At 40.8% G+C, this 12,721-nt stretch overlaps 1 protein-coding gene across 3 annotated transcripts in view; it reads left to right on the forward strand.

Moving 5' to 3' along the window:
• qkia (QKI, KH domain containing, RNA binding a) overlaps window positions 1-12,463 on the forward strand; it is an 83,104-nt gene extending 70,641 nt beyond the window's left edge. The window contains exons 5-8 of one of the 3 annotated variants that reach the window (XM_034111125.1): window positions 1,113-1,200; window positions 2,613-3,047; window positions 5,024-5,098; window positions 6,329-12,463. In XM_034111125.1, the coding sequence (XP_033967016.1) occupies window positions 1,113-1,200; window positions 2,613-3,047; window positions 5,024-5,098; window positions 6,329-6,345 (615 nt within the window). In that variant the 3' untranslated portion in view covers window positions 6,346-12,463. Of the gene's footprint in view, window positions 1-1,112; window positions 1,201-2,612; window positions 3,048-5,023; window positions 6,002-6,328 lie in introns of those variants that run through there. The other 2 variants (XM_034111124.1, XM_034111126.1) reach the window with 2 other exon arrangements.
• The last annotated feature ends 258 nt before the right edge of the window (window positions 12,464-12,721 follow it).

The following is a 12,721-nucleotide window of genomic DNA, read 5'->3' on the forward strand; positions in this document are numbered from 1 at the left end:
AGAGGAGTCTCATGGGAGGGCTTAACTCCGAGCCCTCATTCTTTTTTCTTTTCTTTCCCTCTCCCCTTCCATGTCTTTCTTTCCTTATCATCCTCTGAATAGAGCCGCATACTGTTGTTAAACTTGGTCCAGGAGACACAATCTGTGCAGAGATAGAATAGAGTACAGAGGAGTTCAGTATCTACCATCCTGCCTTTATTACTGCCACACCTAACAGGCCTTTCTCTGTGTGTCCATGATGTGTTCAAGTGCAGATGCACAATGCAAAAGCCACCTTTTTTGTATTTGTGAGTTGAAATGATAAAGCATTTTAATCTACCTTTTTTAATATCAGTCAATAGTTCACTTAAGGTGGAGCCGAGGGCACCAAGGCATGCTGTCTCTGCACCCTTCACTTTGGAGTCATTCACATAAGGGCCTGCTTAAATAATGGTGTACAACGTGGAAAATCACAGGAGCTGTTGTGTTGTCATGGTTATTGAGTGTTTGGTAGCTTCAGGGGAAATGGAGTTTGAGGGTGGAGGTGTGGGAGTGCAGAAAGGAAAGGGGGAGGAATGAATGGGTGTAAGTAGGAGGGGGGTACTATCTTAATTGCTTTCCGAGAATAATTTCGGTCCCCTAATTTGGCGATAATGACAGTGGCTGCGGCTTTTGTATTTATTTATCCAAACATTAATTGACAGGACCGACATTAGCTTGGGCGTTTATTGCACATTTGATTGCGCACAAGGGAGCAAAGAAAATTACAGTAATTATCCTTCTGATATGGATTATGAATATGCATTCCCACACTTAATGTGTCTGTCAGCATTTTGGTAACAACATGGCACTTTGCCATGACAACAGCACTTTAGCTTATCTCAATCTCTGTTTCCCTAAATAAATTCCCAATCCAAGCGGTGCTGGAGGAGAACAGATGACATGCATTGTCTAAATGATTTAGCTGCCCCACTGTACATCTCTAACGACGTCCGGGCATGTAGTTTGGTGAAATGGTCGTCATGTGGCTTGTTTCAATTGGCCTATAAAGGGGCCTCAGCTTGTGAAATTAATTGGAATTGGTGTGTGGTGTGTTATTGTGAATGGACATTAAAGTTTCTGTTTTTCCACAGGCGGAGGGAGAAGACAATTTGAAGAAGATGCAGCTGATGGAGCTGGCCATTCTCAATGGGACATACAGGGACAACAACCTCAAAACACGTAAGTGAGCCTCCATGCACACGTCGGCCACAGTTTAATATATTCACCATAAACAACTAATCTTTTAACATCATTGACCTTACTTATGTATATATATTTGTTCTGTAGTTGGCATTAATTAATACTGTTTACCTTTTTTTAAATAATGTCTAGTCTTAACTACTGTGTACATACGATGTTTTATTTCTCACCACTAGCAGAACTCTTCTCTCTCAAGCTCTCCAAACATGTTACCTACTCTACTCCTCCATGAGTACACCAACTTCCATTCTGTTCTACTCCGTATTTCTTTCCTCTCCATCCATCCCTCCATCCATCCCCCCTGCAATCCAGAAGCCATCGCTCTGTATCACTTGCTTTTTTGCAGATGCTAAACCTTCAGCACATTGCTCCACTCTGCATGTTGGTCACTAGCTCACATATCGACAGGGTTTGCTCCTCAATCACCAATTTCTAAATGCATAATCACATCCTGGATCCAAATATATATATAAAAAAGATTTAAAGGCCAAACTATTTCATCATCTAACATATTAGTTAAAGACTAGTGCACTTACTCTCTGGACCCTTTCCTAATAATTATCATCAAAATGTAATTCAAACGTCAAAAACTGGGTTTTTCTGTATTATATTTGTGTGCAAATGTATGAAATGAAACTAGAATTGATTAATTTCACATCTGCTAATATGTTAACCATGATGAACTGGCCCACCATCTAACCGTAGTTACCATGGCTCTGGAATACATTGACCTGCCTTTGGGGAAGCTTGTGTGGCACAGCTCACGGTGCGCGCTGATGCAGAACCACTTGAAAAAATTATCTTTGTGTTCATTTGTACTTTCTCCAACTTAAATAGACTGCTGACTATGTGTGGGATCAACATTTTATAAGTTGTAACAAATGAAATATAGGTTACTATTATGCTCACTGATTCCTGAAGAGTCTTTAGTGAAACTTGTTCTTATTTGAGTGTTTCTCCTCTCCACATAATCAACAGCTCTATTTCTGTTGGCATGTGTGTTGTTTACCTCTCCTATGCCATTTCCAGTAGATGAATGTATCGCTGCCATGGTGATTTGTATGCTTTGAATGCATTGGGGATGACTGCAGCATTGTGTGCTTGTATTTTGGTGTAAGGGGCATTTTATTATTTTGTCTGGCTATGTTAATTTTCCTTTGCAACAGATTGTGGCTTTTGTGGTTCACCACCATGATCATTGCATGGACTAATTTTTCCTTTTGCTCCCTTCCTCTTCCCTCTACCTGCCATTCCCGTTCCCCCTTCTTTTTCCTCCTTTTGTATTTTCACCTTTCACTGTTCATCTGTGATTATGACCACACTACACCTTTATCTCTTGTCCTTCTTTCTTTCTTTTCTACTCCTGTCCTTCACTCTCTTGCTTATGGCAGCCACCCTTGCATTCTCTCTTGCAGCGGCGGCAGCAGCCGCTCAAGGCCAACGTCTCATAACCTCCACGGGTCAGGTGTTGCCTCCCCAGGGGCTCCGGCCCCAAACACCCGGTGGGGGCCAAATCATGAACCTCATCCGGCAACCTCAAATGGCTGCCATGATGTCCAATGGCGCCCCCACTCTGGTGCCTCCCTCACCGGATGGTGGGCTTATATACACCACCCCTTACGATTACCCTTACGCCCTGGCACCCACCTCCCTGCTGGAGTACCCCATCGATCACAGTGGGGTTCTAGGTAAGAGAGCCTGGGCTAGCATGGGTCCAGCAGGTGCAGCCAACTTTGGCCAGCCTGGACACGAGGGCAGCTTTTTTTACCCCGGAGCAGGGATGCTGGACGCGGCTGCCATGAGCCACAATCAGGACTTATTGAAAGGTAAATATGTCGTGTCCACCTGAAGATGAAAAACAGACAAATTTACAGGGTGGATGTGATGGTGAAGCTCTGGGTGATGAGATTACCAGCTTTGTGGCTCATATGGACACTGTATTAAAAAGGCAAAGGGGGACAAAAAGGACCCTGTGAGGGCTAGGCTCTTGGAAAGTTTTCTTTATAATCTAGACTAAGGTATATTCACAGTTTTAATGACGCTTTCGCCAAACATTAATGCTCTCAGGTTTACATAGCCTCTTTTTCTGAAAGGTTCATATAAGAGGACTTGCCTCGCTGTGAAATGAGGCATGCAGAGAGAAACACACTCGCAGACACAGCCTGCTCCCTAACCCCTCCATGCACTGGCCTGCAGGCATATTCAGTCTGGCGGCAGATCCCCTTGGATTTCTGCAGCTTTTGAAATTATTTCTCTGCACTGTTCACTGCAGATAGTTCCCCTCCAAACTCCCACTGGTGATGTTCATTACATTCCTCCAGTCTTCCCTTTTTTTATTCTCCTTCCCCCTCTCTCCATTGTTATAGCTTCACCCCTCTTGAACTTTAGCTCTGTGCTAACACCTGACGCTCCCCTTAGTTTCTGTGTCAGGAGGACAGTTCAATACAAGGGTCTGTATATTATATTCAATCTCATTGGTGCTTAAGCTCAACACATCTGCGACCAAAGAGAACCATTTTCAGATATTGATGCAACAGAGTCTGATGCATCATATGTTGTATCGAGGCTTTAGTGAACAAAAGCAAAACGCTTCCCCCTCCAGACAGAAGAAGCCTTCGTCAGTTGCTTGCCAGCTTTAATTTGACACGGTAGTCCTCTAATGTTGTCCCAGGAATCATCAGGCAGCAGCAGACACGAGCGTGATTTTAGCTGACCTGTTTGTTGGATGCGCCTCTGGGAGTCATGTGCAGACAGTTGAGTGGCTTCCCTCTCTTTAACTTGCAGGGTTACACCAGCTTAGTGCATTTTATTTACTCACACTATCGATTGGTGCCTTCAGCAACACAGGGCCCTGTGGAACACACTCTTGCTCACACACACACACTCATGCACTTGGTTCGGCTGCCTGTGCTACTGTATCTAGCCGACATTGGCTGCTCTGAGAATAAAGAAATGTCAGGCCATCTGCTTCTTCAGAGTAGTGTAGGTGGCTGCGTAGTCATAAGCCAAAACTCCCTCATAACCTGACAATACCAGAGAAAAATCTTTGGAAAACTATAATTTTTTTCCAATGTCCCCTCTACCTTTGGGAGGGCTGGATTTATTTTTCAGTGTTCCTATGAGTGTCAGGTTTTGTAGCACTTGAACATACAATGACACGCAAACAGTTTGTGTGTCCTATACACCAGGCAGGGTCAAGCACTGCAGCAGGAAGGAATCAGTTGTGACATATATAAGAGGAGAATGACAGGCTCTACCGCCATTGGACAGATTGAGTTGGAAAGAAATGGTGAAAGAGAAAATGAGAGAGAGAGGGAGAGGCAGGTGCTGCTTGGCACTATTCAATTACCATCAGAGCTGTATTGGATTCCCCCACCTTTCAAAATAAAGAGACACATTTCTCTCGATTCCCCTGGATCCGAGAGGAAGAATCACATTATTTTTCCCAGACAGCCCAGGAGCCTGTACCCTTTGCCTGCCCCTTTTCAAAGAGTCCTCTATATAACTCTGAGCACTGTGGATTTTTATTACTTAAGTTATGCATTTTTAAATACCTAGTAAAACTCCAAAAATGATTGCGTAGTCTTTTTTCTACTGCATTTTTTACAAGCAAAAGAAAAGCTCTGTGTGGTGTGTGTACATGTGATATAATCTGTATTATGTTCAATTCTGTGTATTATTGTATTCAAGCATTAGTATGCTAATGGTTAAAAATGTGAATGTTATTACTGTAAAAGATGACTGTTTTTTTCCCCTGCTCAAAGTGAATGGTTTCTAACCTTGTGGACCTATTACAATCTAGGTGCAATGGCTTCTAAAGTGAGACGGCATGACACGCGGGTCCATCCTTACCAAAGGATTGTGACCGCTGACAGAGGTCAGTTTAGTCTCCTATAGCTACACTCTGCTATTGATTGATGAATTTCAATGATTATTATGCCTGTTATGCCTCAATGCCTTAGTTGGGAATTTGTATCTCGTCTGTATTGTATTTTGTTTTCCTTTCCCCCTGCCACCTCTCCCACTCATACACCCACACACCAGCTAAATGGATGATTGTGGTCTGCACATTTTGTTTACATTAAGTACTTAACATATACAGTATATGTAGAAGGTGTATATGTCAAAGCTCAGGCAAAAGTCATTTGAACAGCTTTTGGTTTATGCAGCTGTGACACCAGGATAGCTAGTATTTTTAGCAGGCAGCGTCGACATGTATAATGACATTCCTCTGATGTGAGATGAGAGCCTAAAATGGAGCAGGTTTGTTCCCATACATGATTTATCTCCGTCGCTCATAAGGAGCAAAGCAAAAGGAGAAACATTTCTTTACTGTATCTGAGACCTGGTAGGCAGAAGACACGTAGCACTGCTGCTACTGCGCAACATTTCACCTTGAAAATGTAAATGTATTTAGCATTTTATTTTTCTATGGAAGATAGGCACGCACAGACATAAGCTGAGGTAGCTTCCATTCTCTCCACTGTATTGCTTATAGATTGAAAAAAACACATTTAAACATTTCAGTTGTACATGAGGTACTGTCATTTTTATATTTGAGCATTTTATATCAAATGTATTTATGGTTCCTGTGTATATTTATATTATATAAAGATATACTGCTAAATAAAGAGAAAGAATCGGGAAAACATCGATTCATCTATTCATTGCACATGTAACACTAGTCACAGTTACCCCTCACATAACATTAGTGAGTCTCCTCACTACTAATCACACTGTTTGTAACGTGCACTCCAACTTTAAAGACACTAAAACACTAGATCTTTGTTCTTATTCTGTTTGTCTGTTCGACCTCTCTTGGCTTCTGTTTGGATTTTGGGGGCAATGTGCGCTTAAATTAAACCGCCAAGCTTCCTGGTTCAGGGTGGGGGCTTAGAAGTTGGCATCATGATGTGACAGCGTCATGATTATAATGAGATTAGCCGGGTTCATCTCACATGGCATGGGAATTAGGAGCAGGGGGCGACATAAGAGATTGCATTCATTTTATTGTTAAAATGATGTCATTCCAGTCTCTTCTTGCTGACACTAATATCCTTTCTATCTTTTTTTTCTGTTTGTTTTGTTTTTGTTTCTAACCACCTAGCCGCCACCGGCAACTAACACATGACCTTCTGACCTCTGAACTCTTCACCCAATGACGAGCCGCCCCAAGCCTGCCTGCTGATCAGTTAACTGGTAATTGCCTTTTGCTAGCCTCTCGGACGCAAGTGAGAGAAAGAGAGAGAGGCGCCTGCCCATACAGTTACCCTAACACTGACAAAACATAGAAACCAACGCAGAATCTTCACAGAAACACAACCAACCCAACAGTTGTGTAATATTCATTTTTTCCCTCTGTTCATTGAGTTCAATTCCCATTCTTTCCCTTTCTTTTTCTTCATGAATCATATAGTGGGTGGATGTGTTTGTGATATTACTCATAAATCTGCACTGAATTATATAGCAATAAAGACCCCCACCCCACCTGTCCGCCCACCCTCCTTTTAATCACTCTAATTTGGTGACCTCACTTGTTTGAATCAAAGTTCAATGAACCAATCTATTTGATGCAAACCGTTTGGTTTCAGAGTAATGACATCACCCCCTCCCTCTAAACAGAAACACGATTGAAAACCCCCCTTCCTGCCCCACCCTGTCCCAACACCCACCTATAAGGAGAGAAAAAGAAACAGAAGGAAAGAGAACACACACTCACATTAACTTGTTTAATTTCTGTCATTTTTCACATGTAGTGCAGTTTTTGAGCTCTAAAATGTCATTATGAGCTGACACATTCTGGGTGTGCCCCTCCAAACGGCTTCCTGTCTGTTTTTAAAAGCATGGCTGAAATGATTGCAAAAAGAGCTTTTTATGATTTATGTGTTTTCTTGTCTCTTTTATTTTCATTATTTTTTTTCACTTGATTTTGGTTTCTCTGTTGTTCAAATTTGACTAATTAGCTTTGCCTGAAATTGACAAGCCAAAATTATGCAGGTGGTTTCCTCTGGAAAACAAAAAGCAATCTTATGTTCGAAGCGGTAATAAGATATGATGAGGGGAATGATGGGAAGGTCACTAGTTGGGCTGATGGGTCTGTGTGTGTGTGTGTGTCTTTAATTAATACTACAATGAAAGTAGGGTGTGCTGAGGCTTCGGGGACTTTGGAGCAGAGCTTATTAGCTACTGACCATCGCTACGCCCCCATCCACACTACACCCATTATACAGTGCCTGATGTATTTAGAAAAATATCTCAATGAGTTAGCTGAGCTGTGATTGAAAAGACAAAAAAAGTATTAAGTGTGCATATTTAGCCAAAGGGTTTTCCAATGAATTATATATCTGCAATTATGCATCTGCCTCACAGAGGGCCTCTCTTGTGGTTTCAGAGTTAGGAAGGTGTGAGTTTGTGGTGCCTGCCTTCAGCTGGAGCTCACAGCCAGTCAGTTAGAAGAGTTTTGACCCATTAATGCTATTTTTTCTGAGGAGGTGAACGCAGGCAATTAACACTAAATCCACACGCTACCCAATTACAGTACATTGCTAGGGGGAAGGGCACTTTGAAGTTCAGTACATAAATGCTTTTCTCATGAAGCTTCTATATTCAGTTATTTCACCAGCGACATTGCCAAAAGAGTGTTTGTTCCTTTATGTTCTTCATTTTCGCATCTCAACATTTGACCTTTATTTTCTTATGCTTTTATTTCTACCCCCAGTCATCCGTTGGGACATAAGGGTGGGCATAATCTGAGCCTTCCCGCCAATAAGAAAGATACTTGTTAGTGTTGAATATTTCAGTGGCGAAACATTTATTTTGAACAAATGACGAACCTTCCGAAAGCGCATCCACAATGTGTCTCCCCCCCCCCCGTGATCGTAGTCTCGCTCCTGAGCCCACAATCTTTTGTTCAACTCTCTCAAGAAGAAATAGGATGTGAAAGCCATGCCTGCCTGTTCAAATTGCTTTATACATACGTCTTATATATATAAATATATATATATAAATATATATATAAAAAAATGTAGATATCTGTCATTGCATATACAAATACAGAAGAGATAAAAAAAATAGATAATTTTACAGGGTGCTGGAGAAGAGAAAAACATTTAAAAATCTATTTTTGGCAATTTTAGCTTTTGATACTTTACTTGCAGTTACAAAATCAGAAAAAATAAAATAAAAAAAGTAGTGTAGGGGGAAAACAGAAAAATGGAGTGGGTGAGGGAAAAAAGTGCTGTTACTTGGATATGATTGGAGAGGAAGACGAAAACCAAAACAGTCATAACCGTTGAAAGGTTAGCGAGAATCAGAGCGAGACCCCTGGAGAGAGTTTTAAAAAGATCAAATCAAAGTGCCTTATCAACAGTGGTTTCTGTTTCCTGAGTATTCCAGTTGTGTTCAATAATATCCAGCACCCACGAGACGGCGCAGAGAGGATGGCTAGTGTTACACGCTCTGAATAGTCGAGCAGGGTAGCTCCCACCGTACCGTGGCGCTACCCGACTTATTCTATGCAAAAAGATTAGCAGTCGTTTTGACCAGCTAAAAAATGTGCCATGGTTTTGTCTTCCTGAAATAATTTTTTTGTTTTCCTTTTACTTGATGGCCCTTTACTCTGCTGTATGTGCAGGTTTTGTTCTCTTTTTATTTAGATTGTAATGATCATATGTTGATTTTTGGTGACTGTGACTAACTTCCTAGAACAAATTGAACTGCCAATAGCAAGCAGTCGTCTGCCAGAACATGTTTTGATCATGAGCCGATGAAAATACATAACGTTCAAGGTAATGGCAAGGAGGGAGTATTTCCCCGTTGTTTCAACAGCCGAAAACTGAAAGCATCCAGTCCGTATCTCGGCATGTCAATTTCACAACAAACTATCAATACAATCACAAGATTTATAATGGACGAGTGAGATGCTGCATAATGAAACGAGCAACTCCATTTCACAGCCAAATAGTTTTCAGTTATTGAAACAACCGACAGTTTATTACTGGAAGGTGAAATAAACTCATAATATAAAATCGAGGAGTTTTCAGATCCCAATATTACCCTTGGCAGTACTCATAGCTCTTTCATCAAGCTGTTACACCGAAAGGTCAATGAATTATTCTTTTTCAGTGTTATTATTTTAAATTGAAATGCAATATTAAAGTGGAGCAAGTGATGGCTATTCAGCATTTGACAGTATTAAAAAAAATTCCCTCTGCAATGTTACAACTTGCTGTGTCATTGTGAAAGGCTGGATAAGTCCATCAGGTGAAAGGTGAACTCTATACCTACCGTATCTCTCTGGCCTGCCTACTACATGTATAATAATGTAATTAACAGCCATTGTTACAGGTTTATAATGTATTTTTCTAATCTCATTTTATATGTATATTAATCATGTTTCTGAGTGCTTTTTTTTTTTTTTTATGAAACCCACTGCAGCTTTTTTCTTCCCTAAACATCCCCTCTCTTCCTCCCCTCCCCCTTCCTTCTACATCTTGAAAACTGTCTTGTGGGGAGTGTTGCCTTTTCCCTGTTATATTTGGTTTTGTTTTCTTGCCAATTCCCAGCTTGTTTAACTCATTAGCTACTTTATTAGTTTCTTGTCATAAGTATTTTTACATGCTTGCATTTAGTTTTCATGGTGTATGCTGTTATTTTTCTTATTAACCTCTTGGCATTTATTTTAATAAAACATTCTTAGTAAGAATTTTACTAACTTGCTGATATTTTGTCTTGTGTTTTTAACCAGTTTCATGAATGTATTACCTTGGTCTGGTTCACGGACTAACACATTAAACCTGGTGTCTGGCCACCACTGACACTGACTGATTGACACGCACAATACATAAAGTCACACACACTAGTCAACTGTGCACATATGCTCTACACACACACACACACATGCACACACAACCTAACTGGAAACTGCACGAGTTGATAAGCGTCCTCACTCTCGCTCACGCACTCTCACCTCCGCTGGAGAAATCTGCTGACACTCTTCATACTTCCCGCTCAGTCACACCGCTGCTGTGTGACTCTCTTGTTAGTTGTCCTGTCTTTCTGTGTCACTGACCCCGTGAGACCACAGGAAGTGTCACAGTGTCTGGGGGGGGGGGGTTTAATCCGCACATTATTTAAGTTCAATGGTTATCTTCTGGGTCAGCTCAACAAAGTACATCAGGATTAAAAAGGTGATTTGTCTGCACACAAATTGTCCGCTAGTGTCCTCTAACTCTAAGCATTAATCTGTGCAGGGCTCGTTCTAATCTGTGCTGCATATTAGTCAACTCGTAAGGATTAATTTAACTGTGAATTATGTATAGAGCCTCTCATGAGCACATGTAGATTTAGTGAGGTATTTGCAACGGACACATTGATGAGTTGTGTGATAGCCTAAAGCTGTCCCCAGTCTTTTCTCTCCATGGCTTGTTATGCCTGGATAGCAGCATTACAGTTATCCCCAGCTGTTGCCTGTTTGGTGAGCACTTCTCTCCATTCAGCTTATTGATAGAATGGCTAATACTGGGCCATTTGGGAGCACCCATAATGCTTAGACACACACCAGTACACCATGCCAATATGAAGTACTTTGGGATCAAACAACCTTCCTCTTCCTTCCAGTGTAAAATGCCGATACGGATTTCCACTAGTAGCTATTATTTATTGTTTTCCGTCTGAAACACTGCCAGTGTGTGTTGTTCTTCTCCTGTGTCAGTGCTCTCGTCCCTGGGTTCTCTCAGCTCTCTTGTCTCTATTCAGCTTTTTTTTCCTCCTCCACTAATTCAAGGTATTGACACTGACACACAAGCAAAAGATTAACTTCATTAATCCCTATTATGACTTTAACCCACTGAGTGATGCCTCCAGATTTATTTCTTTGTTTTTTTCCTCCTTTTTAAATCTGCACAACAAAAAACAACTTGGCCTTAACTGCTGCAATTCTCTTCATGTCTCAGCAAGCAAAGAACAAGGATTAAAAGTGTTTTACATCAAACTTAACATTTATCTCCTCTCTGAAATTAACATATTTGTGGCTTTGATCGGAAAGCGGGTGTTTCCCCCTTTAGCACCTGCTTGAACGTCAGCAAGTAGAGACAGAGATTGGATTACTGGCAGCCAGCCTAAATCGTTTTTTTCTCCTTTATATATCTGGTGTTGTCAGCCTAAAGCTTTTTTTATTTTATTAATGTAGGATTGGCCTTTAATGTTTTTGATCGGCTCCCCTGTGCCGTAAGCAACTCAGGCTAAAATCCGTCCATTAAATCCTTCAATACAGTATTTATGCTGTCAAAAGCCTCGCTTTTTATATGTCAGAGGTTTAAAGGCCTCAACCACCAAGCTGATGACAAATACGATAAATTGAGTTTTTATAAAGAGCACAAATACTGCCTGTGATTAAAGTGCCTTTTTCCCTATGATCGGGAACTATATATTTTTGTACTTCATCAAGTGCCAATTATGTCTTCCTTTATCTCGCCAAAAGCTTTTTGTGAAGCATTTAAAAACAAATGCTTTTTTAGCATAATGCACAATACTTTTTAAAATCCCAACTGGGAAAGTTTGACCAAGCATTGGAAACTCAGATGTTTCCCACCATTAAACGTTGGCTTAATGGATCCTGTTTTTTTAATCTGATCACCTGAGAACTGTTCGTCCAATAGGATCGCAGTATGCAGTGAGCCTGTCTGCATACTGCTGCTCTCTGTCGCAGGGCATTCAGTGCATTTATCTACTAACTACCTTCTCACCTGTCAATCTTTTATTTTTCTTCTGTTCTGTTTAACAAACATTCCTCCAATGAGTTAAGCGGCAGGTTAACCAATCAGCATTGGTCTCAGCGATTTAGCACTCGGGTGGTTAAAGGGCAAATGCTACCAAAATACAGAATTATTTTTTAGCCCCACTGGATTTTTGTGTTTTTCTTTATTTTTTTGACTGTGATAAGTATGCATTAAAAAGTATAATACATTTTTTCCTAAAATTATACCAGTATGGTATATATTGTAAGTTCCTCATCCATATAGTGGTGCACTAAGATCTGTGAGATATTTTCTTTTTTGTGGAGTTGTAAGTTTTTATGTGAAGTAGCCTTTATTTTGTTTTGTGTTACCTTGTTTTTATAGAGGGTTAGACTGAGAATTTTGAGTAGGGTGTAAAACATGTAATGCCAGTTTTTGTTGCTCACACCAAAAGAAAAGGAAAACAAATGTCATGTGTGCAATAAAGAACCATATTTACAAGCTTCCCTCTGACTGTGCTACCTGGACTGATCCTTTGCTTCTGCGCTCATGCTTCTTTATCGGGGACATCATTTATTTGGATTTTCTGTGACTTTAAAGGTAGGTGCGCTTGCATTAGCAGGAAATAAAATGTGAAAGTTCAACACTGGAAAGATAGCTCTCGTCTAAGCTCTCAAAGTGAGATCGAGCCCTCTCGGATTTTATGAGCGAGTGTGGTAAAATGTGGATGTCTGCAAGGGTCACAGCAAAACCTTTCTGTCTGG

This window comes from Pseudochaenichthys georgianus, chromosome 22 (assembly GCF_902827115.2).
Source record: "Pseudochaenichthys georgianus chromosome 22, fPseGeo1.2, whole genome shotgun sequence".
NCBI classification, from domain to species: Eukaryota; Metazoa; Chordata; class Actinopteri; order Perciformes; family Channichthyidae; genus Pseudochaenichthys; species Pseudochaenichthys georgianus.